The sequence below is a fragment of the Chlamydotis macqueenii genome, chromosome 1 (genome assembly GCF_036417535.1).
Source record: "Chlamydotis macqueenii isolate bChlMac1 chromosome 1, bChlMac1.mat, whole genome shotgun sequence".
Lineage (NCBI taxonomy): Eukaryota > Metazoa > Chordata > Aves > Otidiformes > Otididae > Chlamydotis > Chlamydotis macqueenii.
This window is the reverse complement of record NC_141556.1, coordinates 2,396,047-2,422,530: the sequence shown is the minus strand read 5'-3', so window position 1 is coordinate 2,422,530 and position 26,484 is coordinate 2,396,047. Positions and strand designations below refer to the sequence as shown.

Genomic DNA, 26,484 nt, shown 5'->3' with positions numbered 1-26,484 from the left:
GGCTGGAGAAGCAATCCAAGGGGTCACCATGCAAGGACCTCCTAGAAGAAGGAACTTCCAGGTGCTCGCCAGAGAAGGAAATCAGTGATAGGATCTAGAAGGAAATGCCAGCAGCCCTAACTCCTACTTACTTTTTACAAGAGATAGAAAAATACCTCCCAGATCCTTGGTGTCTACTGAACAACCCAAGAATGGGAGAAGACTTCTCTCTAGTCACGGTGCGCCAGTGAAGTGGCACACATTGACAAGGACTATGCTGATGGTTATTCGTGAGCAGTCCCGACACAAAAAATAGGCAGCTAATTGACTCCTCCAAATGCAGCATCTCGTTTGTCTCCTGCAGTGGCCAGTGAGGAATTCAGATTAGTTTCACTGCCAAAAATATTAAACAAGGAAAGTTTTCATAATTGAAATATACTGTAATCTTTGATTCGATTTCACACATACATACAATTTAGTTGAAATCTCTATTTTTAGATGTTTTGGATGACTGGAGAGAAGATACTGGACTCTTCATTTCCTTTCATTGCTTCAAACCTGGTCCCCAAGCTGGACCAGCTGGTGTGCAGTGAGCTGGTGGCTTCCACCCAGGTCTTCCTGGGCAGATTTCCACGTTGCAGTCACAACACAATCAGCAAGGGCTGGCGAGTTCGATTGAGATTGCAGAGAACAAATGAGCCGTGGAGAAGCTACCTTCACTCTCCTCTAGTACAGAATGACCTCCTCCGGTTGTGTAAACGATTGCAAGTCAAATGATTTCAAGGGTGGGGAGAATACGGCCCTTTTTCCCTTAAAGGGCTCTATCAAAGTACATCAAGAGTTGTGAGTTTAAGAGAATTTTATATCCTGTCCACACGTGTTGCCGTGCCCTCCACACGAGCGCTTTGTTGGAATTCCTCTTTGGACCCCTTCCTTAATGCTTAATGCGTGTTTCTATGTGATAGGGATTTTAACGAATAAGCGCGGAATTGCGTGAAAAGTACAATTTGCTTCCCGCTAATGTGATTGTTACTGCTTCCCCCGTAGGAGCATTGTGCAGTCGGATGAAAAGCTGGTGATCAGCGCGTCCTGGGCTAAAGATGACGATATTAGCAGGCTTCTGAAATCTCTGCCCAACTGGAGCAACATGGCTCAGCCCAAGCAACTGAGACCCAAGAGAGAGGAGGAGGAAGACTTTATAAGGTAAAATATTTTATGAAATTGTAAAAGCGTTTCAAGGACAGTAGCAACAATGGTAAAGCTTGCTGGAAACAAGATAATTATGATATTTGCGTAACTGTTGTGTCCCCAGTGTGAGAAGAGGTTGAGATGTGGTCTTTCATCAAGTGGAGTAATGAAACTTGAGTCCATGTGGCGTTGCACTGCGTGGTTTTAAAGCCAGGCACCAGCTTTGCTAAACTGAGAACTTCCTGTGCGTTGCCTGGATTTGGTTCTGTTGATGGTATCAAGAAATCATTAAGGAAATTGCCTGTTTGAAGGATATTTCTGGGCTTTGCTTCTCAGTCGTGTGATGAATGGGTAGGTAAACCATCCTGAAGCTCTTTATCCTTCAAGAGAAAAGAGAAAGTAGAGCTGCTTCTCACGTGCGAGAAGGACAGGAGAGAGGGAGGCCATAGTTCCATAGTGGCTGCTTTCCTGCCCTTATTGCTCATTTCTGCAAGCAGAAAGCTATTTGAAGAGTTGTGCGTATAAACCGAGTCAGGAAAGTCACCAAAATTGGAGGGGAAAGAAAGGGTTCTTTTTAATTCAGGCAAATCTTTGTCCTGGTTGATGATGCTACTCCAGTCACCCATGTAATGAAGAGAGCAGAACTCTGCGACCTAATGGAGGGGCCAACTGGTTGTACTGGGCTGTACCAAAACTGGCATTGTCACCAAAGCTGTTCTCCATCTGAGCCATGATCTGGTGATGTTTCTCCTCTGTCCCAACCCCAGGAGCTATATGTAAGGAGTCAAATTAAACATATTGGTACCTCCAGAGGGGATTCTTTCAGGGACAACTTACTGTGTCCAAACCAGATTGTTTCTGCCTCTTCAGGCAAGTGGAAGTCTGTAAGTAGGCAGATTGCCTTTCCCTGCACACTGTAAATGGCTTCGTCTCTGAATCATTGATACATCCTGAAGAAACAGGTCCTCTTTGTCATTCCAGCGAGTCAGAAAGCTCGTCTGCACATTCCCATCACTATTCATCACTTCCTTGATTGGCATTTGGCTATAAAACTGTAGGAGTAAGTGAAGCTGTTGAAAATTACAAGTCTAATTTGCCCAGATTGTCATTTTACTTACTCACTGAATGCAAGCACAATAACATAAAGATGATGCAGTCTAGAGAGAGGAACGACAACGAGTATAAAATATGTCTAGTCACAGAAATGTTTGCTCATACTGCGGTGGGGATAATCAGCTTTGCCAGTGTTTTACAAAATCTTTGGTTCTAGTGGAAGAAGGAGGATACGGAGCCCTTGAGGTCTTTGTTCAGTCTCTGAGTTTTTTGAGATTCATCAGTTCAGTCCTAGCCTCTTATCTTTGCCTTCGCGTTTATCCGTTGTTTCTTGGCACAGAGGGATGCTGGGATGACCTCATGGCTCTTACTGTTGATTTCTGAGCCATCAGCGTGGTACACCAGCGCTCTCGCAGACACAATGCTGGGTGCTGCTGGCTGAGCATAACCTACTAGTGTAAATTCCTGGCTAGGCTAAATCCGATGGCCAAGCTCCAGTGCTAACATTTTCATCCTCATATTCATTTTATTCCAATATTATCATTTGACTAGCCATTAATTGAAGTATTTTGTGAAATTGTATCAGAGATGTTAGGATGGAAAGCCTATTAGGTCATCTACATTGGATTCACTGTGAAAAGCTTTTTTTTTTTTTTTTTTTGCCTAGACGTTAGGACAAAGATCTTTTCTTGGTATCCTTTTGCACAGGCATCGTATGTTAAGCCCCAGTTCCTCGGAGTGCCGTGTGAATGCTCCTGTAGCATTAATTTAAATGATAATAATTGGTCTGCGCCAGTTTTAGCCGTTGATGGTAAGCGACATGGCTTATAAACTTCCTCAAGACTGCGCATGGTTCAGTAGATCTCTCCTGAAAGCTTCAAAATAAAATTAATTGCTTGTCCAATTTTTTTTATCACCTTCTTTCCATTTAAGCAGGCTTTTGTCAGACTTTCTTCTAATACAAAGGAACATGGTTTCTTTGCTGATGTTGCTTCTTTCCCTGCCTCTTGGCGCTGCCGATGAATTGGGAATAATTCTGCCGTAACCATCACTGCTTGAACACTGCAGTAGGGCCTAAGGGAAATGGATCCTGTGGGATACCTTGGTTATTAGAGTCATGGATATGATGGGAGAGCCTGGGAGAGCTCATTTCATTCTCACTTTAACCACCCAAGACATTTTAAACCTTGATACACAGATACACACCTGTGTTCATGGGCCCTACTCCTTAGGTAACAGAGAATTAGCATCCTTTCCTAGAAAGGAAGATTTAAGCTGGATGAAACACAGGATCATGTTCTTTTTGGACATCAAGCAAGGCTGACAGCAGTGCTTGAACTACTCAGCAGCATCCTTTTATGAAGGTTGCTAAATTAAATTTGTCCTGAAAGTTGACCACCCATTTTTGTACAGTGGCAGGAAGAGATACCAGCGCACAATTTTCTTTCCCTCCCCCTCCCCAGGTTTCCTGTAACTCATTTGTTTAATTAAAAAAAAAAGAATCCAAGCACATTCTCTTTGCAAAAAAAAAAAGAAAACCCTCGTGCATATCTGTGTTGACAGTGATTGATTTTGTTGTCTTACCCTGCCACTATCTCTTCCGCGAATAGATGTCACAAGGCAGGGTAAGATACTAGCAGAATCTCTCCATTAATATTCTGGTGGGGTTGGCCAGACAAAGGGGCCTGATTGAGCATATTATAGCAGCTCAGAACTTGGCAAGAGGAGAAAGGAAAGACAAGTCATGCCTCTAGTCGTATAATTAGTTTTTAAAGCTCTGAAGGCTATTTGGCACTGGGGCGAGTGTGAAATATGCTGCCCTTATCGCTTTATAAAGGTTAGCCTTCAGTTCATTACGGAATCAGATATGTTGGTGATAAAACCCAAAGATGTATCATTTCCAGGTTTGCCTTTGACGAGGAAAAGCAATGTAAAAAGAGCTTCAGATCCGGTCGCGCTCGAGTTACGGCAGAAATTCTTGAGTTTCGACGTAGCTCTGCAGCAGAAGGGGTGGCGAGGGCGCCTGAGGGAAATCACATCTTCGGGGCGCTGAGGAAGGTGTGCTGGGAATTCACGGGGCAACACATTTACCTGTAAACCCCACCTTGGTCTGAAGATGACACCACGAAGCAGAGTATTCTGGTTGCTGATCTGAGATACCAAAGTGTTAGGAGGGGGGTGGTGATTTCCCTCTCACCTTTTGACTCCAGCAAGCTCCCGAACGCTGAACTGGGCACCAGATTCTCAGACTAAAGTTAATAGAATAATTAAAAAAAAACTTCTCAGCATCTCCATGTGCCACATGACTTTTCCTTTCACCTGAGGATGCTCATCCTCGCTTGCTCTGTGCCAAAAAGAGGGAGTGGATTCAAGCAACGTGGAAGAATACCTGTGCAACAGCAGATCCTTCACCGAATCATCCCAAATGGCATCGGGTAGGACAGTTACACTATCCCTGCTGCTTACTGGGATCTCTTCTCTTCCCTTGGTTTGTTTGATCCTCGGACTGTATTTCCAGTGTGAAACTGGAGCCTGCGTGCGGTTGTGGGTCAGCTTTGGAAATGTGTCACTGTTGGACGAGACAAAACTGTCAGGCTGAAGGAAGAGAGCAGGGATGGGCTAAAGGGTCTCCCTCCAGAAGGCATGATGGGGGCAATAAAGGTACTCCCCAGTTTTGGATATATATTGGGACTGTCTTGGGAACCACCTCAGCTCCCTTGGGGCACGGAGCACATCTCGCCTGTGCGCTGGGAGAGCACAGCATCCATCCAACGGCAGCAAAGGCACGGGGTTACGCCCCAGAGAATGAAATCTCCTCTCCTTTCCTTTCCATGGGGCAGAGCGCACACAACTGACGGTGGGAGATCAAGCACATCTCTACTCCACATGCAAAGCTTTGCTCAGCCCTGGCAGCAAGATGCGGAGTTAGAGGTGGTAGCGGTCTGAGGCATGGGTTTTGCACCGCAGTGAGTTGGAAAGGCTCCCGTGGGCTCCTCCCCAGACGGTGCTTGAGGGCAGCAAATTCAGGAGGTTGGTACAGAGCTCCTAGGACTGCTCACACCTTGAATTACTTCAGCTGTTTCCAAAGGGATCAACGTTCTGTAAACTTCTCGTTGCGTAAATAAACAGTCTGTGTGAGCCCAGCAAGCAGAATTGGGAAAGAGCTGGGACAATTTGCATTGGACCATCAAGTCCTTCCCTTGGTGCAAAGGGAGAGCCGTGATGGCAGAAGCATGGAGTTAAGGTCTCACCTTGGGGTAGGGTGGTCTTCCCTTCTTCCACCTCCCTGGGCAGCCAGAAAGCACTGGCCAACGTTTTCATCGAAAGCTAAATCTCAGGTTGTTCCATCTGCTGCCTGGTAGGTGTTTTTTGTAGTGTTGAGTTTGGAGCTTTCCCATTATTTTTATTCTCTTTTGCTGTCTTAGTGTTTCTCCTGCCGCACGGTCCTTTTCTGAAGCCTTGATGTTTTATGGAAGACTTCTCCGTTTCTCTGCCTCATAACTCTCCCTCCTGTTCTCAGTTGTAGCTTTTCTGTCTCTGTTTCCTTGTTTCTTTCTCTCTCAAGAATAAAAGTTCTCCCTCTCCAATTTCTCAGGCTTTATTTGTTATATTCACAGGGTGAAAGGATGATTTTGGAAGACTGGCAGCAGACTGTAGACCTTTTTTCCCCTCTACTGGGACTATGAATCTGAGCGTGCCCTCGGTGTGAGTCATTTCCACTTGATGACAGTCTGCTCCTTTATATGAAATGAGTTTCTAGATCCCTTTTTTTAGATCCTATGGGATAATGTGCTTCATCATGAGCACAACCGATATTAAATCCTATTGCTATCGGGAGTCTCATCTGAGAGGTGCAAAATTGAGTGAGCACCAGGGCACCTCCATATCTGAGAAGTTTCCTTCTGCCTTTGCTTGTCTTGTGAAGGAAAAGAAGTTTTGGAGGATTTGGGCTGAATTGGGGGTTTTTTTTGAGGATTGTGTGTATTCTAAGCGTGAATTCTGGAAGAATCTGCCAACTTCACATTCATTAATCCTGCAAATTGTGTCGTCTGTGGAAATGAGTGCGGTGATGCCCAGCTCTTCCAACACACGTTTTTGGGGTAATGTATGTGCCCCTAAACGGCGTAGCAGGGATGGAGGGGGAAGGCAGAGTGGAAACGTGGAGATTCAGCTTCTCCACAAAGATTTAATAACAGCTCCTGCTTTAATGAGATTCTGTATCGCTAAATCACATCATTAGAGCTACACAGTATACTCCCAGACACTTCTTTGTCTTCTGTGATGGATTGTATAATAGAAACTTAACAAGACCAGAATATTCAAATAAATTTAAGCAAGAGGATGGCGTGTGATGTTGCAGCTTAAAATTGTCAATTAGTGCTGTCTGCTTTTTGACGGTGTTGCGACCTCTCAGCAGAGATTTGGAGCTGCTGAGGAGCGCTGGCGCCGATCGCACCGGTCCCTAACAGAGATGCACAAATTGTTGTTGAGGCTTTGCAGATCCCGCTGAACCTCAAATCTGGGTTGTTTTTGAGATGGGTGAGATCTTCAGTCCTTTAAAACCGAATACCTCGGGTTGGCGGGGTGAATTTAAATGCACTGAGGATCCTTTGCAGCGGCTTTTCATCAGGACTACAATGCAGTTTGGATGCGATGCAAAAAGTGTCCTCGTGTGCTGAATTTTTAAAATACCTTCAGGTGCTGAATCTTTGAAACAAGGGAAACGGCATCTTCTGCAGGAAGATGGCTGGGCTGGGTTTTATTGTTCTTGCGGCAGCAAATAATTTCAGAGGGCTTCCCTTTGCAGAAAAAGCCCATGTGGGTTATTTGTTTTGGTGCTTACACTATTTTGTGATGATTGTTGAGCGAATTCTGGTGCAAGATGAAGCCACAAACCGCCTTTTCTCTCTTTTTTTTTTTTATAAATAAGAACATAATAGGAATTTCTTTGAGTTCATCAAGGGGAAATCTGTCTGCCTGGGTGGTTTCGATAGACAGGTTTTAAGCAGAGTCTCCAGGCTGACTCTGTGGCTCAGATGCAGGAATGGAAGAGAAATGGATTATAGAAATTTCTGTATGACGTAAATACATAAAATATCGACTGATCCAAAAGAAGCTTCAAATGTGCAATGAAACTGATGCAAATACTATCACTATAATCTTTCCGTTATAATAAGTATCATGTTTTGAGGCTGTATATGTAATATACTGGCTGCATTTTAAATGCTTTCTGTTAGGTAGCATATTGAGTTGTTATATGGCAAGTTTTTTACCCAGTAATTGTTTTCACTAACATTTTCATGGATGTTCAGTTTAATGTGGTCTTGGTACAACTCCGTGACAAAGACACTTTTTGCCAGCTTTTCCTGGAGCATTTACATCTTTGTGCTGTTCACACTTTAATAGATATTTTTGGGGTATTTCCTCTACAAACACAGCTCTGCCCAGTGCTCTTAGCTGTGATTTAAATTCATAGAATCGTAGAATGGTTTGGGTTGGAAGAAAACGTAAAGATTATTTAGTTCCACCCCCCTTGCCGTGTGCAGGGACACCTTCCACCAGACCAGGTCACTCAAAGCTCCATCCAACCTGGCCTTGAACACTTCCAGGGATGGGGCATCCACAGCTTCTCTGGGCAGCCTGTGCCAGTGCCTCACCACCCTCACAGTGAAGAATTTCTTTGTTTGATTCATTCATTTTGTTGCTTCTCCTCTGCAAGCATCTGATGCCCAGCAGAAAGCATCCCTGTGACGTCTGAGATCAAGAGGGTCTGAGAAAGGACAAGAAGGCCTTGTTGGGTCCGTGTGTTCCTGGGGAGGATCCCAAGGGGATTACTTGGTGTGTCCCCCGACTCGTACAGCTCTGTGCACCCTCCCAGCGAGCTTTTTCCTTGGCGTTATTTGCCAAAGGGATAATTGACGCTAATTTCTTGGCAGAGAAAAGGGAAAGGAGCAGCAAGCGAACGTAAAACTGCTGCCAAGGGTACATCAGAGACCTCCTTCCTCGTTCTGCAGTATTGATGTGGACACTTGGCTGCTTTTCAGCCCTGCTGTGGCACAGTCAGAGTGCCTTCAACGTAGCACAGGACATCTTGATTTATCACACGTGCTCTTCCCTGGCCTTTCTTCCCTCACGTGCACATTTCCCGTCCTCTCATGTATATGCTGAAATACAGATGAGAGGCAGCCTCCTATATTGTCATCAGTCCCTCTGTTTCCGGGCAGTTTAGCTCAACAGGTCCCTTAAAAATATTGCCATTGCTCGTGGTTACTGAAGGAGAGGAAGGGGAAGCCAATCTGCCTGCAGAAGATTTCTTTGAGGAACCAGGACAGAGAAATTAAGATGGTTTAACAAAGGGAAACAAAATGAGGTGCTTAGTTAATCCAAAGATTAAGCTAGCGCAGCCAACCTGCTCTGACAAAGTGGAGATTTAGGAGTGAACCCTATTGGGGTGCTCACAAATCCCATGGGAACCGAGACCAAAGGGCAGTGAAGCCGTGTGGCACCAGCATCGGATATCGATGTGAGGAAGAGGGAGCTCCCACAATGGAACAGCTGGACAGTGAGGAAAGGCACTTGAATTTGCTTTGTTGGCAGTGTAGTTGATATGCAATATTAATCTCCATCTTGGGCGTGGGTGTATGCACGGCTGAATTCATCGCAGGAGAGTGGAGCGTTGCCTTTGTTACGGTTCTGTGAAACACTCCGTCATGAACCCCTTGGTTATGAGCTTCTCTCGCTTTCTAAAATACACCATCTCCACAGCTGGAACTTTAAATCTTTATGTGCTTCCCAAAAGTTGCAGGATCTTCTATTGTTCTCAGAAGCTCTGGCAAAGTCCTTCATGGGTAAGGTAGGATGGGATTTCAGTTTTCAAAATCGTCATAATTGAAACCAAGGATACCCACTGAACCATCAAACACTCAAAAATTAAATGCAGAAGGTGGCTGCAGATCTGTGTGTGTCCTGGCTCTGGTTAGGTACACACATACAGATACAAATGTGATGAGTATTGGCTGAGAAACCGTGTGGGAATTAAAGGCCTGAAGATGCTGTTTTTAATGAAGGTATTCAAAAGAGCCGAGTTCAGGCTGGATATTCAGTTAATTTGGTTTTTTATATCCTTCCCGTTAGGTGTTTAGCCTTGCAAATTTAATAAAGACAAAGAAATGTGTGTAGTAAATACTCTTTCAAGTAGGCATCCAGAACAGTAGCGAAAATTTGCTTCAGGAAGGCATTTGGTCCCAGCAGGTTTAAATTGAAATCACAGGAATCCACTAGAACTCTTCTAGGAGGGAGTTACCTTGCTGAGGGTTGCTTCTATTATAGGGTTCAGTTTGTGCGAAAGAGTGAGTTGGGGTTTCTGCAGTCAAGGATATAGAATCATAGAATGGTTTGGGTTGGAAGGGACCTTCAAACATCATCCAGTCCAACCCCCCCTCCAACCACATCAGGTTGCTCAGAGCCTCATCCAACCTGGCCTTGAACATTTCCAGGGATGGGGCATCCACCACCTCTCTGGGCAACCTGGGACAGTGCTCTACAACCCTCAGTGTAAAAAAAATTTTTCTAATATCTAATCTGAATCTACCTCCCTCTATTTTGAAACCGTTACCCCTCGTCCTGTCACAACAGGCCCTGCCGAAGAGTCTCTCCCAGTCTTTCTTGTAGGCCCCCTTGAGGTACTGGAAGGCCGCTATAAGGTCTCCTCAGAGCCTCCTCTTCTCCAGGCTGAACAGCCCCAACTCTCTCAGCCTGTCCTCACAGGATTGGTGCTCCAGCCCTCTCATCATCTTCGTGGCCTCCTCTGGACTCTCTCCAACTGGTCCATGTCCTGCTGATGTTGGGGGCTCCAGAACTGGATGCAGTACTCCAGGTGGGGTTTCACCAGAGCAGAGTAGAGGGGCACCTCCCTTGACCTGCTGGCCACACTCCTCTGTATGTATTAAAGAAAACAATTAAATATATTTGTTACCCTTTTGCTACAAACTTCTGTTGTTGTGTTAGAGCGAGTGTCAGAATTACATTTATCCCGACAACATTTTAGAGGATAGCTAAGAGTAGAAGTCCTTATTTGTATTCTTACCAGGAGTAAAAATAGGAACTGCGCCGTGCTTTATATTACAGATTTTTCCCAGTCTGACTGAAGGCACTGTATTATTCATGCACAGGCTATCCATCCAAACCAGCGCCAAAACCATTTCTCTTTGCACGTGGGAAGGCAGGAGAGTTGTCCCTGCGATAAATCCGAATTTGTAATCACAGTTGTGGGCAGCGAAGTGGCAGTGACTCATTGAACAGCCCTCAAATTGTGGTTCCCAAAAAAGTGCTTTTTTTTCTACAGCATTTTGTATTGGAAAGCCATGTTAATGAAGGTAGAAATTCACCAAAAGTTTCGTTTCTTATTTTTCTGAGTGATTGGTGCAGTTGCCAGTGGGATTTGATAGTGTTAAGTCAACAGGAGTGGTTTGATTGGAGGGCAGAAAGCGTATCCGTGAAATGTCTTCTGCTTCGTCGGAACAGATGAAGATATCTGAGTGTTTGTAGGTGGGTAGAGCTGAGTGAGGTGTTTCGTGTTTGCTGTAGAAGTCAATAACATGTTTTCCTTGAATTAATGATCTTGCTTTACCAAAGAAAAAGATGTTCAAGCTCTGTGAGCTTGTCCATCCAGCTCAACCTTGTGTTCACCTTCAAACGCCCATTTGGACTTTGGATGAGTTGCTCAGCTGTCCTCACTCCCCAGAGTTTTGTAGCCTCTTACGGCTATCTCAGAAATACAAGTCAGGGAAGCTTGTTAAGGGTTTTTCTGAAGTTCAGAAAGGATTTCATATATTTCCAGTAGCTTGAAAATTAACCCCATCCTATGGAGAGGAAGAACGGCTGAATTACCACTGCTGTGGTCCGCTGGAGGTGGAGTGTTCCTGGGCCTCAGTGCTCAGACACAGCCAACAGAGAAGGATTCCTCCCAAACCTCAGTATGCAGGACACAGCCTGAGGCAGCATATTTTTTATTGTCAAGCAGAAGAAAATCTTCGAAGAGATTTTTTTAACGAAGGCTATTTTTATTTTTTGCCTTTAACGAATTCAGTTGAGCAATTTAAACCCATTTCAGGGTTGCTGTCTTTTTTTTTTTTTTTGTCAAGTGACAGTGAAGTCCCACAAATCTAGGGAGTTGCTGGCAATAAAACAGCTTAGATAATATAGAAAATGCCACTGATGGGATTATTTTGCTGCAGCTCATTGCAGCTATTATGCTCAGCAGCATGATTCCTCATTGTGAGTTCATAAAAGAGCTAATGACAGGAAGTGGAGATGTGCAAAGTTGAATGAAAGTGGAATGCAAATTCATAACAAAAAGAGCAAGTAATGACTTTCCATGGTACTGAGGACCATGGAAAACATGCCGGCACTTGGAGTCTTTCAATGAAATGCCCTTGGTTTCAGCCAGGAGCTGCTGTCACTAGGTGTAGGACGAGTGGAGACTCTCGTCGTGGAGACAAGTACTGGGAAATCTGAATGTAAAAGATGGAACATGACAGTGGAGTGAGCAGTTACACACCTTGAACAAACTTTTTTTCAGCTTTTTAGGGGTAAACACATTTATCTTGGTCATCGTTTTTCACCAGGTGCAGGTGAAATAATGCACGGACTGATATTCATAGAATCATAGAATGGTTAGGGTTGGAAGGGACCCTCAAAGGTCATCTAGTCCAACCCCCCTGCAAGGAACAGGGACATCTCCAACCAGATCAGGTTGATATTCAAAGTTATTTCTTTGTCATGATAAGCCATCAGGTTTCGCAGGAGATTTATTTTGAGAGATGCATGAAAAAAAAAATTGATTCAGGGATTGGAAGACCTGATTTACAAAGAAAGAATAAAAATACTGCACATGTGTAATTCATACGTATCCCAGGGAGACACGGAAAGCACCTGCATGTCTCAGCAAGGTGTAAATGCTGGTTGGGATGAAGCTGTAACTGTGGGGGATGGGATGAAATTCAGAGATTATAAATGCAGGGAAAAGGATGGGGAAAAAAAAACCTCCCTGAAATAGAGGTGTCATGAGCTGCAGAATATTTTCTTTACTGTAATGAGACTTCAAAAACTTCAGCAGACAGCATTCTCGAGACCTCATGCTGGAACAGTTCTGCATTGGTTGGTTTGACCTTCTCCACGGCGTAACGGGTGTCTCCCCCTTGCTGTCCTGTGCTGTATTTCTGACGGTGGCTTTGCTTTGCGTTTCAGGGCTGCTTTCGGCAAAGAGTCCGAAGTTCTCATTGGCAACCTGGGAGATAAACTCATCCCTCAACAGGAGATCCTGCGGGATGTCGGCGATCTGAAGGCCTTGGCCAACATGCACGAGAGCCTGGAGTGGTTAGCAGGCCGCACCAAGGCAGCCTTCTCCAGCCTCTCAGCCACTCAGAGTAAGTAGCTCCCACAGGAGATCTTTTGTCTTAGAAATGGAAAGCAGCATAAATATGCGATTTTAGCAGGAGTGGGCATCTTTTGTTCTTGATTTCAAAGCGGGTTTATGTCAGAGGGAAGTAGAAAGCAAAGCAGCTTCATCTCTTTCTTCCTGGTGAATGTTGTGGTGTGACATCTGCTCAGGCTGTGGTGGGCACCACGTGAGGGTGCCAGGAGCATCCTTTCTAGCATGAGCTCTGAAGGGTTGAGCTTTTCAGCAGTCCCTGCTAATGACATTGCACAGGAGCAGGTATCAGTGCTGAGACAGGTTTCATTTCCTTTAAAGCGTCGCTAGATCGCTGAATATTAAAAAATATATGTGTATTATAAATTCAGCAGAGAAATTGAACAGCTTTTAATGAGGAATGCCCTAATGTTCGTGTCACTGGGGCACTGATGCTCAGCCTGCAAAGGCAGAAGCAACCCTTGGTGAACCAAGATGCTGAGAGGGCAGAGACAGCGGAGCCTGGAGGCACCGCTTCTGCTCCTGCCTGTCAAGGGTTGCCCGTGCTACCTTTGTGAAATCATTTCACTTCTCTGTGCCTCAGCTTTTGCTCCTTCCCCCAGGGAATCGTGATTTTTTTTCTTGTCTGGAAAGTGCTAGAGATGTCATTAGTGTTGCTTCTCTTCTTATCTCTGTCATTGGCATTGTCTGCATGGGGTCACGTTCAGAGGAGGGTTGTGGCTGTGGCCCAGAAGTAAAGCTCAGCATGAACAGACCTCAGCTCTGCTGCTTTCCACCGTTATTAACTCACAAGGAGTCACCTAGAGCTCAGCTGCCTCAAAGTTAAGCTTTTCCTAGGGCCAGGGATTTGGGTCTCGCCTGCCTACTGAGATGTTCCCGCTAGCTGTCCTGTGCCACAGGCTGACCCTGGGGAGGTGGCCCTACATATGTTAGAGCACTTCATGCTGCCCTCAATTCATGTAATAAAATATTGTGTGTTCTGCAAATATTGGACATCCCCTGTGGCCTAGGGGTTGTATTAAATGTGTCCACCCAAAGGAAGGAGGCGTCTACACTGTGCTGTAGAATCATAGAATGGTTAGTGTTGGAAGGGACCTTCAAAGGTCATCTAGTCCAACCCCCAATGATGAGGAGCAGAGGAGAAGAAAAGCATTACATTAAAAAATCCGCACAGTTTGGTGGGATCCCAGGACACATGGGCACGTAGTGAGGGTAGACAACATTTCTGCAGTTTGTCACACAAATATGGAGCTGAATCCCAGGGGGAGGTACTCACAGAAGAGCAGGACCATGGGGAACCAGATCTTATGAGCTCTTGCGGGAATTTGGCATTGAAAGTCACCTCAGCCTTAGTTTTTGGGGGAAAATTGCTGGTGCTAAATAAAGTTGTACTATTGCATCTCTTAAAATAATTGTCCCTTGACAGCAGAGCATGTCTGGTTGGCTGACAATCCTTCGTATGGTTTATAGCTGTACTCTAGAGCAGGGCCTTTAAACTCTTTACTCCAGCTGTCCACGATTGGTTTGTTGGCATCCAGAAGGATAATTAAGCCTATACCCTCAGCTGACAGTTAAGGACCCAAAACACCATGAGTAGCTTTAATATTCCTGTAATCCATACTTTGAGTTCTTGATACCTGAGTGACAAGAATTGCTGTGCTCCCACAGGACGTACTTTAGAAGATTATCCAATAAAAAAAAAAAAAAGAAAAGAAAACAAAACCCAATGGAAAATGCTGTCAAAGTTCAATAGCCAAATATTTATTCCTAGAACTTTAGTTACTGGGAGAGTTCTTGGGGCTGAGAGGCGAAGCTCTGACAGTCAAAGTTGTTAAAAATAAAAACATCACTTATAATTTCAGTTCTTGTTGAAACTCCGAATTTTTAATAAATCCATATTTCCCAAACATAAATGGGCACAAGCCTGACTTTCAGGCTTCTGAGAGGACATTACACGCAGCAGTGAATAAATGTAAAAGTACAAAGTGTAATATTTCACTTGGCAGCATCCTCCTGACAATAAAAATTCATCTTCCTTTGTAATAACTTTATACCGACGCACTAAAATGTCTGTACACAAATGCCGGGAGTATCTGAAACAAGAGGAAGAACGAGCGGTGTTAGGAAATGATAGAGGCTGTTGACCTCGTGGTTAGAAGTGAAACCTGGTGGAGCAGATCTCATAAATGGAACATCAGTGGAGCTGACTGCAGTCAAGTAAAAAGCGATGCCGTGGGGCAGAGGTGGTGGTATAAGTCGGATGTATTTACAAATCCAGCAAGCTGCGGGGATGTAGAAGGGAGTGCAGTCCTTTTGGGGAAGAATAAACAACAGAGGAGAAGTGAGTTGAGATGTCTCTTTCCACCCCACCTGGACAGGAGGAGAACAGCCATGCAAATGTGCTGGGACTGAGCTGGGAAGAGGAAAAATTAAAAGTAGCTATTGTTTCAAGGATTCATACGGTGTTAATGCCGTAATGCTCAACTGTCATAGGAGTTATTTTGTTCTTTTCTGTCGTGGTTTGATCATCTGAATTTCTGAGCATCTCATTGCTGGAAGCCAGAGCAAGTTAATGAGCATCAGAGGGAGGAAGGGAAGTAACGGAGCAACAGTAAAGCTAATTAAAGAGGGTTTCTGCCACGTGCTGAAGCTCTCCACATTCAGATTTAGATTGCCATAAGTACAGACACCTTTGTCATGTCAGCATCAGTAACTTTGGCTTTAAGACATGCCCGCGTGAAACCCAAGCATTCCAGTTTAATGCAACTGGAATTTGTGGTTTGTCGTACACAAGCCAAGGGGCCGTTGGTCACCCAGCTCTCTTTTTTGATATCTGACTTTGAGCAGATGGCAGTTGTTATATTCCTCTGAGCAACTCTGTCTTCTGCTTTCTTTTTGTCTTTGGACAAGTTGCTACATTGAAGGGTCTATGCTTGAACAAGAGCAGTTGGCTCATCAACTGGTAGCAGTGGTGGGGCTTTATCTTCCGTGCTTACCACATGTTGGGCCAATGCATGATAAGAACAGACATCCCAGTCTTTGATTGTTTCGCATTTCTTTCCCAGCAACTTGAGATTAAATCTTGGTCCCATTCAGGGCATCATCAAAGCCCTTAGTGAGCGACTGGGACCAGAATTTTTGGTGCAATGCCAGAAATACCATAATCTCCAACAACTTCGTGATACGGTGGTGGTGGCCCTGTATTTCTTCCCTGTAGAAAGTCAGTACCTTTTCCAGCAAAGCTTCTTTGGCTGCAATTGGGCAATTTATAGGCATAGCTGTAGGTATTCAGAAACCACAAGGTGAAGATGTGTTGGGAAATCCTAAAAAGGAGGCTGCCTGTTGGTGGCTTTGGTTAGGCTGTCAAAAGCCGCCTTCCTAGAAATAAAAACTCAATAACCTTTGGCTGTGGATGTGCCACAATTATCACTGATTTAAAAACAGTCTGGCTAATAGTGTGTTTTATCACGCTGGGCAGTCTCTGCGTTCTTCATTACTCGGTGTTTGCTAAGCTGATGGCTCTTCCATAGCTCATCCCTTATCTGCACTCCCTCAGAATTGGATTTTATATTTTCCAAACCAGTCAGATATGACAAAGTCATTTTCTTTTTCTCTTGTCTTTTGAGGGAGTACAAACTTCCTTTTAACAATAACCATTTAGGGATTAAAGTTGTGGGAAGAGGATGAATTAACTGCAGAGGTCAAGTAAATTTTAAATAAGTTATATATAAAAATGGAAGTAGGGTTTCCTCTCCTCTTTCTCTCCTGCTTCTCTCCCCTGCTGGAGCTTCAGCCTTCTGAAGCCCTCTGAATATTTTACAGGGAGGGAATTATTATGCACGATGAAGGAGTTGGGACAATCTTTACATTTTTAAGATGGGTGCCTGCTGTGTGTAGGTAGGAAGATGAAAGATTAGCCATTAGCTTAGCGAGTTGCAGCTGCTTTTAAATTCAGCTGGCTGTTGGCATCTCGTGACTTCAGATCGTTGTAGTCAGCAGTTGACAACCGATGGGCTTGAACACTGAGTTTGAAATTACATTCTCAGCTAAAATAAGAATGGTCTTTCTGTTCGAGATGGCTTCTTGGAAGTAAAGTTTCTGCATGTGTACCATGTGTCCGTGTATGTATGCAGTAGTCTCAAGAAAGACATCTCCTCTCCTTTCATTTCCTCCTCCACAAAAAGAAAATCTCTTTAGAAAAGGATCCTGAGGCTCTATATTTAGTCAAAGTAGGGAGGTGCATCAAGTTGCCCGCTGAGGAGAAGCATTGAGTCAGGAAGGTTTTGAAATCAAGGCAGAAATGGAAAAAAAACCTCTTTGTTTTTGTTGTGGGCTGTTTGTTGGGTTTTGTAGCACCCCAGGTCCTGGATTCATGCAATTGCGTGAGCATCTTACTGTATCTGAACACCACACACCTACATGCACACTTACCCTTTCTCTTGGAGAAAAGCTTCACAAGCTTGAAGGACTCAAAACATCCTGTTGTTTAAAACCAGACCTAGACCAATGCTTTCTTTGAGAGTTGTGAAAGCTCTTGACTTTCAATACCGTCCTTTAATGTCACTTGGAAGTTGGCACTGGAGCAAAGATTCCCTAAAAAGCAAAGACTCAAAGTCTTCAACACAAATCTGACTTCAAATAGATGTCAGGCCAAGCCTGTGTCTGCAGTGGCAGAAACTAGAAAGTGAACTGTCAGTAATTAAGGAAAAATATTAGTACACAATTGGAATTAAGCTCTGCAGCTCAAATCTGTCTGCCTATGTCCCTGTGGCTCTCAAGGCTGGGTTGGATGAGGCTCTGAGCAACCTGCTCTCGTTGGAGATGTCCCTGCTCCCTGCAGAGGGGTTGGACTAGATGACCTTTGAAGGTCCCTTCCAACCCTAACCTTTCTATGATTCTGTAGGGGAAGCACCCCAGTATTAGAGGAGATGCGTGGGAGACCTCCTCCAAGGGCTCACTCCATCGCTGGAACTACCATACCCTTGAGGACGTCTTAACCCTGCTGCTGTCAGCAAAGCCGTACCCACAGCAAAACAAAGAGGAGGAAGCCGTTCATATCTGGGGAGTGACAGAGCTGGATCTCCACTCCGGCGATTTGCATTAGACACAAAACTAATGACCTTGTTTGGTTAAGCCAGCTGCATGCAGGTTTAATGAGAAATGTGGAAATGCCACGCTCCCTTTCCAAAGGTTCGCACAGACTGTTGGGAGGACATGGCTTTCCAGCTCTCCCTCCCTCTTTTGTGCAAGCTGAATTCAGGGGCGGGGGGCTGGAGATGACCCAGCCCCAGGAAGGACCCAGACTGTACTTGTGCCTGGGATTGCCCTGACTCATGTGCAGGACCTTGCTTTTGGCCTTGTTGAACTTCATGAGGTTTGCATGGGCCCACTTCTCAAGCCTGGCAAGGTTCCTATGCATGCAGTTTGGTCTGTTAGTGTGTTTTTAAGGTTTTATGAAATGAGGATATTTATTTAGGGGCATTGCAGGCTGTGCAAGGACAGAGTTTGGCCCTTCTGAAGTATCTAAAAGGGCATTCAGCCTCCTAACTTCTCTATCCAGGATGCTTCCAAAGCATCTGTTCAGGGGTGCTTTCACCACAGTATCAAAGGGCAACGTGTGGAAGACATCTTCACTGCTTCTGCAGGTGGGCAGCACTTCACCCTGCAGATTTGCAGCAGTTTGGCTGAGCTAGGACTTCATTCAAAAGCAGGGGGGGGAGGAAAAGGGTTTGTGCTGCAGCTTTTTACAAAATACTAGAGCTATCTGTCACCGGCTGGCTCTTAGTAATGATAATACGGAACATTTGCATCGCATTTCCCAGCCACAGATCTCAAAATACTTTGAAAAGGTTAGTGAAGGCCATTAGAGGATCAAGACTATCCTGGACCACTTTGCACCCGGCGGGGTCAGCCTGGCTCTGTGTGCCTCCTCCTACTGAAATCAGCTTTGATGGCTAATCGAAAGCATCGTGCGCCACTCGAGAACGTGATGCCTTTTAAAACGCACGGCGGAGCCCCTTTGTACCGCTCTGCCAGAGCAAAGGAGCTGTAATTTGCAGTCGCTCGAAGGCTCCTCTCTGCTGACAGAGTGGTGTAAAGGGGTCTCGGTACCAATGAAAATCAGGCCCGACGCGATGGTGAAATTGATGCCTTTCATTCCGCAGTCAGGCCACACAGCGGTGGTGAACTCAGGCAGGTCTTTGTGTTTAACCCCGGCGTTTCTAATGAACTGAATTCGGCTCTTAAATGGGGCTGTATTTCTCTCAAGTTGGAGCTTATTTTCTTTCTGTCCCTGAACCTGTAACACATCTTGCTGTATCGGTTGCTCACAGGGAACTTTTTTTTTTGTAGAGATCTATTCATAGAGAACGTTATTTAAAAGCCAGATTAAAGATGATCAACACGGGCCTGACCTCAGGAGAAGAACATAGTGAATACTGTTGCTTTATTATTGCAACAAAAGTAAATTTCTTTCTAAAACAGCAAAAAGCTGTGATTCTCTTCCAAATGTGAAACATCTGCCATTAACTGAAAAAGATAAATCTTGAGGGCTTGTGTTATTTGATGAGTATCTGTTGTTTCAATATAACTTAGTCTAAATGGCAGCTTTCCATTTTAGCTTCTTAAGCAGTCTCGTTTTCCAATGCTTTTTATTTTGTTCCGCTAACTGAGCCAGTTGGTGCTCTTCTGCAAATGCTCAAGACGTGATCAGATCGCCTTCTCAGGTGCTTTGAACCTTCATAACACAATCATCCGTAATATCTTTTTCCGTGCTGTGCACACATCATCTGAATGGAGATCCGGTGTCCTGGGGTGATCCCTTTCCCCCTCTGCCCTGCAGACTGTTTGATCCAGATCACGTTACCTTATTTTGTGTCTACAGGTGTTTTACAGATGAATACAAGTTCACCCTGTCCATGTCCTGAGGTGACCACAAGTTACGTGAATGTAGGTAGTCTTGCGATAAGCTGAAGATGTCAAGCTGTGCACCTAGGTAGTGTACTATTTCGGCCTGGGAACAGCTGATTCAAAATGGTGTTGGACATCTTCATTCAGATCTAATTGGTTCAGAGGAGAACCTGAGGAAGGCAAAAGTCTTCTTGGGCATCTTATCTGCATCGCCGCGGCTCAGATCCACACAGCTCCCTCTTGTCAGTCCCACAGGTCAGCCTGTTCCTCTGCTGACATCTCTGGGATGCTGCAGAGTGCCATCTCCTTGCTGCTACAAATCCCACCATTGTCCACAGTGGGCTTGGGGCTGGTATTTAATCAAGAAATTATGTACCTGCCCCAAGTCATGGGTTTCCCCAGGTAGGATTCCACTTGAGGAATCCTCAGGCCCAGTAAAATGTGGATTTGTCAATTCCAAACCAAGCCATCTGTGATTACCTGCTAATTAATCATCATTTGTAGCTTTAGTAGAAGCTATAAATTTACTTACACTTTCAGAAAGCTGCTACAAACAGGTTGGAAACTCCTAGCTAATATTTAGATCTTGAGTTGAGCAGATATATTGTGTCACCTGGAGTTACTCCATAATGAGTGCCAAAAGCCTAATGGGGGAACCAGTGTCAGAGCACAGAGGCCTTTCAGAAGACGTTCAGAGAGGAAATATTAGGTATCCATCAGTATCCTGACTTAGAGCATTGATAAGCCTTTTATGAATGACTCCCAAGAGCCATCATCAATGCTATGGATGTTTTCTCTTAAAGAGCCTCCACATTGAATGGATTGATTTAACGTGTCAAAATGGGACTTTTTTTTTTTTCCCATTCTGAGTGCCAATTCAGCAGAATTGTCTTGGATCCAACAGCAAAGCTGTGCCTGTTGGTCTCTTAGCACCAACTGAAGCTGACCAAGAGGTGAGCAAAGCAATTGGGGCAGCGGACAAGAGTCCAGCTGGTGCCATCGTAGCTGAGTTGGCTTTTGAAGGACTAAAACCACGGAAAATTTCTTTGACACAGCAAAGTGGTAGAGTAACCTTCAAGACCAGCAGGAAACTGCTGACCTTGTGAAGACAAAATGGATGTTTTGGTAAACCTGAGCATTAAGAGATTCTTCTGGTTTGTTTTATAATTTGGCGATAAAATTTCATAGCTTAATTATGGGTCTGCCTTGCTGGATCTCAGGGAATAAAACCACGTAGTCATCAGCCAAATAAAAACTCCTTTTTCTGGTCGAAGTGATCTCCTAGTGCCTTTCAGTGCCTTTTTCTCCCTTGAATATCTGCAGTGAAGCTCTTCTTACGGATTAGTGGTCACTGCTTTCCCCAGCCTTGATGCTTTGCATCAAATATCGAATGGTTAGAAAATGAGACATCGTTTTTCTGACCTGGATGCTCAGCATTTATGGTTCTTTATCTCACACATTAGGCACACCACCATGATGCATTCCCGGTATTGATCTGCTGCGGTGCGGTCAGCACTTAGCTTACCGTTATGATTACACTAATTACTCTTGTTCCATCTTTCTTTCCTCCCACCCACCAGCCTTAAACGCAGGGGATTGTCATGTAAATAAGTGACCTAATTAGCATTGCTTTCAAGCCGTTTTACAATGAGGATCCCTCATGAGCAATACCAGCAAATCAAGGTGTTTGTGGAAATAACTCCAAAGCGCCTGCTGTCCACCTCAGTTGGTTCAGTGCATTAGGATCTGTTTATCTCTTCCGAAGAAAATGACTCACTGGTGTCAGAGATCAATAGCAGTAAGTTCTCCTGCTTCCCCTTGGCTTGTTAGAGGTCAACCGTTGACATCACCGGTGAGTCACCTTGCCATGGCGCGTGGGCTGTAGGATTGTTCTGATCTAACCAGCCCTTATATTCGGATAGGACTTGGGGGAAATGACTCTTAAATAAGCAGGAATTGTGGAGAAGTCAGGCTATGAGTAAGGTCATCTTCGTGTTTGTCTCCTTTCCTGTGAGTGGACTCTGTGTTTCCCATTCTGCAGCCTGCTTTTGAAAACCCTTTGTAATTCCTGTGAACGTTCAGATTCACACCTTCCTCTATATTCTCCTGGACAAGACTCATTCAGTCATGTTTGTCTTCCAGCACAGACCTCCCTGCTGCTCCTCCTTTTGCTTTGCAAACCAATCTATTAAAAATGAACAGCACCCAAAATACTTCTGTCTATAATTGTCAGCACTCAAAAAAAAAAAAAAAAAAGGATTCTTAAGGTACCTACTTAACTGTACTTCTTTTCATTACACTTTCTTCACCTTGTCCCTGCCTCTTGCAAAGAAGAGCAGTTTTGCTCTTGGGCATCAGGACACCGATTGACTTCAAGACTTCTGTTCCTTGCTTTTCCGGTGAGTCCAGAAGACTCTGCTATCCAGAGAAATATTGCAATGATGCGAAACCAGTTTTGGGGACATTCATTGGCAAGGCACGGCTCACTATCATTGAAGACTCTGAGGAAAGAAAGGAAAAAGTTCATTCTGTGCTTCTGTTTGCAAGGGCAGTTATGTGGCACCCAAGTGCATGGCCAAAACTCATCTTCCTTGTTCTTTCAGCTGCCAAAAAATTAAATTGTTTCAATTTGTGTAATACACATCCTAACAGCGGTGCGGAGAATCTTCTGTGAAGTCGGTGCATGAATGTCTGTTGTTTCCCTCTGCCTCGATTCACACAATGTGAATTTTTCTGTAATTTTCACAAATGCCCAGCGTTCCTGCCCGATGCTCGCCAGTGAGTTAATGGCAGAGCCGATGTGTTCTGAGTCAGATACCATGGAAATGTCGATATTTGTGATATGTACATTCTGTTTATTCTGGATGCTCTGAAGCATTCTTTATTAACAGTTGAGCTAAAATCATCTCCATTGGCTCTAAGGACGCGGTGTCTTCTGAAAAACAACTGGCCTTGAGATTTTTCTGTTTCCTTCCACTCTTTTTTTTCGCATTCATTCACAAAAGTTGACAGTTTTTAAAAGGTCTTTTCTACCTATTGAAACCAGTGACAAATGGGTAAAGAAATTAGTTTGGGGATGAATTTTGGGCTCTGTGTAGATTGATGGAAGTGTCTCCATTGACTTCACTGGAGCTGTGATTTTGCTCTGTCTTTAATGAAAATTAGGTGAAGCACATAGCTGGTTTTGGCTAGCCAAGCCCAGAGAAGGGTGGGGAACACTGAACAAGCAAAAAACGCTTTCTGTAACTCAAAAACAGATGAATGGGGTTTTACTAAGCTTTCTAAATCAAATAGCTTCTGAGCTAATAGGATGCAGCCCAAGAAATAACATTTCTTAGAGGGGTAGGGAAGGAAAAAGTTACAATATAAATTACTGAAAACAGAAAAAAATAACGCGGAGGGGTTTTCAGAGTTGAAGAGCGCTGGAACAGCAAGCCCTGGACTTTTCAAAGGGATCCTTCCGTATTGAAAGTCTTCAACTCTGACAGTTCTTCTGCCCCTAGCTGCATCCACACAATTTCCCTTCCTTCAGTGATAAAAATCTTACTCTTCAGAATTTTGTAAACAAACCAAGAATTTTGGGATTTTTTTCCAAGCCTTTTCCAGACTGGAATGCAAAGCGCTTAAAGAAAAGTCTTGAGCAACCAAACTTTCCAGTGGGTTGTTGTACGATGGAGATGGAACCTCCCGCCACGCTTTTTGCCCTGCCCCTCTAGCTCAGAGACACCTTTTTTTTTTTTACCCCTGATAATCCCTTTCCCTGAGGCTGCATATTTGCAGAAAGCAATGGAAAACAAACCACTTTTAGAGGAGTTCTTGCCTTTTTAAAAGTGCTGGTTTGCTTGTGAAATTTCTGCCTGCCAGCAGAGGCAGACGAGGAGCACCGCAGGCAGCTCTAACGAGACAATTCATTAACTAGTGAGTGTACACACGCCATAAAAAAACATTAATTCACAAAATGAAAAACTAATAGAGTGTTTAGCCTATTCTTTATCACCGGTGACAGTCTGTGCTCTCCTCATCATTAGTGTTTACTGAACTGATGGGGGACTGCAGCCCAGCCTGCTTATCACCGCTTGTCGCAAATGAGGTCGCGATGGTTTTTTCCCGCACGGCTGCCTTGTCCCCTCTTCCACGCTTGAATTTCAACATGGAGTGAAGGGCAGAGGGGCATGGAAGGAAGCTGTCAGTGCCAACTTCCAGTTCTGTCTTGCTTTTCACAGGTTTTGGGCACAAGTTCTCCTTTCTTTTCCATCCTCATCAGAACATCAAGGAGATAAGGGAAAATCCCTTCCTTAAGGATCTTCCCATATGGTCCTGGTTGCCTCTACTAGAGAACAGGATTCATTAGTAGGAATTTATTGTGAGTAATATTAAAGAGAAGCTCTCCCTGGGCTTGCTTTCTCTTTACTGCTGCTTGGCCTTTAAGTGTTGGCGTAACTTTTTCCCTTCAGCATCAGTGAGCGGTTTTGCTGTTGATCCCAGTAAAAGGTGAGCTGGACCAGTGCTGAGTATTTAGATAATCCCGTCCTCCCATCTCTTGTTTGAAAGATCCTGACCTCCTAAAGTATGTCCTTTCTTGGTATTTGTTTTGTTTTGAAAAGAATCCCTGTTCTCTCTTGTGTTTCTTTATCAATCGATATGGTCAGCTGTGCGCTGAGCCCACCTGCGCGTGGTAAATGTTCTCCGTATCTCAGAGCTTTTGCAGGGGTCAGGGTCAAGGAGGAGGGTTGCGGTCGTTGCATGGGAGACTGAGTCTCAGTGCTTGGCTTAGGTAGGTGCTGACTGTCATCACCTCTGCTCGTCAGCTCCCACACTTGTCTGTAGAGAGAAGCGTCTGTAGAGACAAGCTCATCTTGGAGTTAATCTTCCATCGTTGTGGAAGTGAAGGTCAGAGTACTGATGTGCAGAGCCCCGTCCTTGCCATCCACGTTGCCAAAGGAACCGCCTTTCAGTTCGGAGTTTATGTGAAGAAGACAGCTGACATCAAAAATCAAAGTGTTAGATACCAGACACGTTGCAGGTTGGACTAGATGACCTTTAAAGGTCCCTTGCAACCCAAACCATTCTATGAATCTGTGATCTTGGAAGTCTTGAGAGCTGTCATTGCTCTTATTGACTTTTTTTCTCCATGTGTAAAATCCATAAAGAGAACCTGATTTTGGTTGAAAGGAGCAATGCAGCAATATCTGCGTAAATATTTTAAGTATCTTGCCATATCTAAAAGGCCCAAAGGTTCACACTTCTGAAAAGGAAGGGGGAGGATGTCAAACGCAAAATCTAGCTTTGATTCCTGAATTCCTGTAGTCCTGAAATGAAACTCATGAACTTTGGGAGAATCAAAATCCAGTTCCAGATTTTATGGCTCATTCCAGTCCTTTTCTATAAAGCTGCAGCTCTGAGATTCCCAAACAGACCACTTCAGAGGTAGGCAATGAGTGATCTGTGCCTTAGAGCTTCAAATAATAGTCCTGCAGCTGGAAAGTGGTCCAAGTGGCCGTGTGGGTTGCATGTAGTTGTTGATTATTTCTCGAGCACCACAGGTGTGCAGAGTGCTTTACAAGAGGATAAAAAGAGAAGACTCCTGCTCCTCAGAGAGTTTACACTCTAAATTAGATCGAGACGGCATCTCGAGAGTGGTAAGAGATCAAAGTGGGAGGAAAGATGTATAACCACAAAAAGAAAGGCAGCTTGAGAGCACGGTCCTGGTATTTATTGCCACAGAGAGAAAATCATTTCAGTTTATTTGCCTTGCCTGGTTTGCTTTGGTTATTTAGGCTGTTTAATCTCCAGCAAGTTCTAACATATCTCCTACAGCCAAATGCAGCCATCTCCATACAGCTACGTGGAGGCAATGCCCCGTGCCACTTATGTCACCTTTCAGCAGGGCTGGGAGCATCACAGCGATGTTCCTGTCGCCCCACAAAGCCCTTGCTCACCAGCATCACCACGGCAGCAGCTTTCCTTTACCCAGCTCTGACCCAGATTGACAGACCATGGCTTAACATTTTTTAATGGTGACATATATTTTAAAAATTTAGTTTTCTCCTGCTGTTTGGTTTCAGAAGACGGAGGTCTCCTGACATGTGTCTTATTTTAGAAATCTCGCCGAAATAGGTCCTTGGTGTTGCATCTAACGCAACTGTATTGGCATACTCTTATCTCCTTTAAAATCTCCGCATAATCACATATCAAATTCCTCCCAACTCCACTCAGTGTTTTTTTCCTTTAAATAACCAGATATTCTTCTTTCTTGTTGGTGTTGGAGTAGCGATTTTGACTCCAGTGGCATCGTCACATCATGATTTCAAGGCCAGGTTGGATGAGGCTCTGAGCAATCTGATGTAGTCAGGGATGTCCCTGCTCCTTACAGGGGTGTTGGACTGGATGGCCTTTGAAGGTCCCTTCCAACTCAAACCATTCTATGATTCTATGATGCGAAAAGCTGTAGGAATGGGAGATGTAGAGAGCTTAGCGTCAACTTCAATGGCAGCGATGGATAAAAACACGTTATCCAGGTTTTGCACGCTGGGAACTAAAGCATAGAAAGAGAAAGCAGTTCATCAGATCCCCAGAAAAGTCTCCAGTGGAGAGAAGAGTTAACCCTGAGTCTCCAAAGGCACAGTCCAGCACATAACCTGTAACAGATTTCCTCTTGCCTGTGCGTATTTGCAATTATTTTGGAGTTTCCTCTTCTGGAGAGGAAGGGAGTAAGAAATTACAATTTTAAAAGCTGTGAACTGGTCCCTGATGTTACCTGTGGGGCACAGCAAGTGCTCTGCACTGCATCTCTTTTCCAAATAAGAGGATTTTTTCCCCAGCAGAGTTGTAAAATCTCTTTATGAGCCTTTCCCCAGTAAAGCAAACGCGTGTAGTGCTCTGTAAAGCCTGTGCATGTTGCGAGTTTATTTCTTGGGTTCAGG

The 26,484-nt window shown here is 44.4% G+C and overlaps 1 protein-coding gene across 1 annotated transcript in view; it reads left to right on the top strand.

Moving 5' to 3' along the window:
• The window catches only part of EXOC4 (exocyst complex component 4), a 393,362-nt gene that overhangs the window by 327,894 nt on the left and 38,984 nt on the right, over positions 1-26,484 (top strand). Inside the window, exons 13-14 of the mRNA XM_086744528.1 lie at positions 1,027-1,182; positions 12,469-12,647. Of these exons, the coding sequence (XP_086600654.1) occupies positions 1,027-1,182; positions 12,469-12,647 (335 nt within the window). The remainder of the gene's footprint in view (positions 1-1,026; positions 1,183-12,468; positions 12,648-26,484) is intronic.